We start from the raw sequence: 1,253 nt of genomic DNA, 5'->3' as shown, positions 1-1,253 counted from the left end.
ATTTACGTATACATATATAAAATTATTTTATACTAACACTATATCAAAATTAAATTCTTATATTAAATCTGGGAATACTTAATATTACTAGCACTTGCTACTATTCTAAGAAAATAAAAATCTAAACATTAAAAAAAAAACAAGTAAAAGAAGAAACTGACCTTGAGACAAAGATTGATAAGAATGAAAACATTGATGAAGCAATTCGCCAACAACCCAATGGTGGTAGTTTGTATAGTGAAAATTCTGAGCAGAAGTGCAAAGCAATAAAGCTTAACACTGTAGAAACCCCAGAAATTGCTATGATCCTCAAAGCCATTGGTATTATAACACACCATAATGCACCATTTCAAAATCAACTTATTATTAAAACACACCATCACTATTTCTCACAATTTTTATTTCCAACATAGCTCTCCATATATATATACAACCTATTAGAAAGAAAAGGAAAAAAAAAATAGTTAGCTACAATAATGCTACACTTTTTTTAATTAAAAAAAATTGCAAAGTTGAAGAAGAAACTAATTTCAAATTTTTGCAGCCAAATCAAATGTTACATTTTCTAACATTCACGTATGCATTTTTGGAGAAAAGAAAAAAAAAATAGGGAAACTAATTCACCTTCCTCGTCAATATATTATAGCACATCTTCTATTTTAATTTCGAGGTTTCTAAAAAGATTATTGAATTTTTCATAACATATAAATAAATAAATCTAAGAAACCAAATCTTAGAACTTTTCTCACAATAAACAAAACCCAAATCAATTGAAAACATCACAAGGTAATTGATGATGAGGAAAACAAATTTTTTACCCAAAATGGATAAATTCATAACCACTATTCTGGTAAATTAACAAAATGAACAGGGAAAGAACCTGATTAAATTGATCTATAGGATGACAGTGTGGAAATGAGGTTTGGGGTTTCTTCGATTAGCATTCACATCAAGATAGATCTAGGGGAGAATAAATTTTTCAGAGAAAAAAAAAATAGAACTATTAGATGATCATAGGAATATAATATTTTTTAAGATTTCAAAAGCTACATAACAAGTAATTAATGAGTAATACTCATGCCAAATATGCCAAATATGGAGCCATTTTGGATTATCTAAGAGATTTTTTATTTAAATATAAAATAAATATATGATTTTTCAATTCGGACATATATGGAGAAAATTATGTTATAGATAAAATAAAAATTAAAGTAACAACTCACATATAATATATTTTTTAAAAGAGTTCAATT

General features: G+C 26.0%; 1 protein-coding gene across 1 annotated transcript in view; it reads right to left on the bottom strand.

The window, feature by feature from the left end:
• The window catches only part of LOC107622906 (E3 ubiquitin protein ligase RIN2), a 9,310-nt gene extending 8,321 nt beyond the window's left edge, over window positions 1–989 (bottom strand). The window contains 3 exon segments of the mRNA XM_021114815.1: window positions 162–229; window positions 232–434; window positions 881–989. Coding sequence (XP_020970474.1) covers window positions 162–229; window positions 232–319 — 156 coding nt within the window. The 5' untranslated portion in view covers window positions 320–434; window positions 881–989.

Source organism: Arachis ipaensis, chromosome B10 (genome assembly GCF_000816755.2).
Source record: "Arachis ipaensis cultivar K30076 chromosome B10, Araip1.1, whole genome shotgun sequence".
Taxonomy (NCBI): domain Eukaryota; kingdom Viridiplantae; phylum Streptophyta; class Magnoliopsida; order Fabales; family Fabaceae; genus Arachis; species Arachis ipaensis.
Note: the sequence above shows the minus strand (reverse complement) of the source record. Positions and strands in the feature narration are given on the sequence as shown.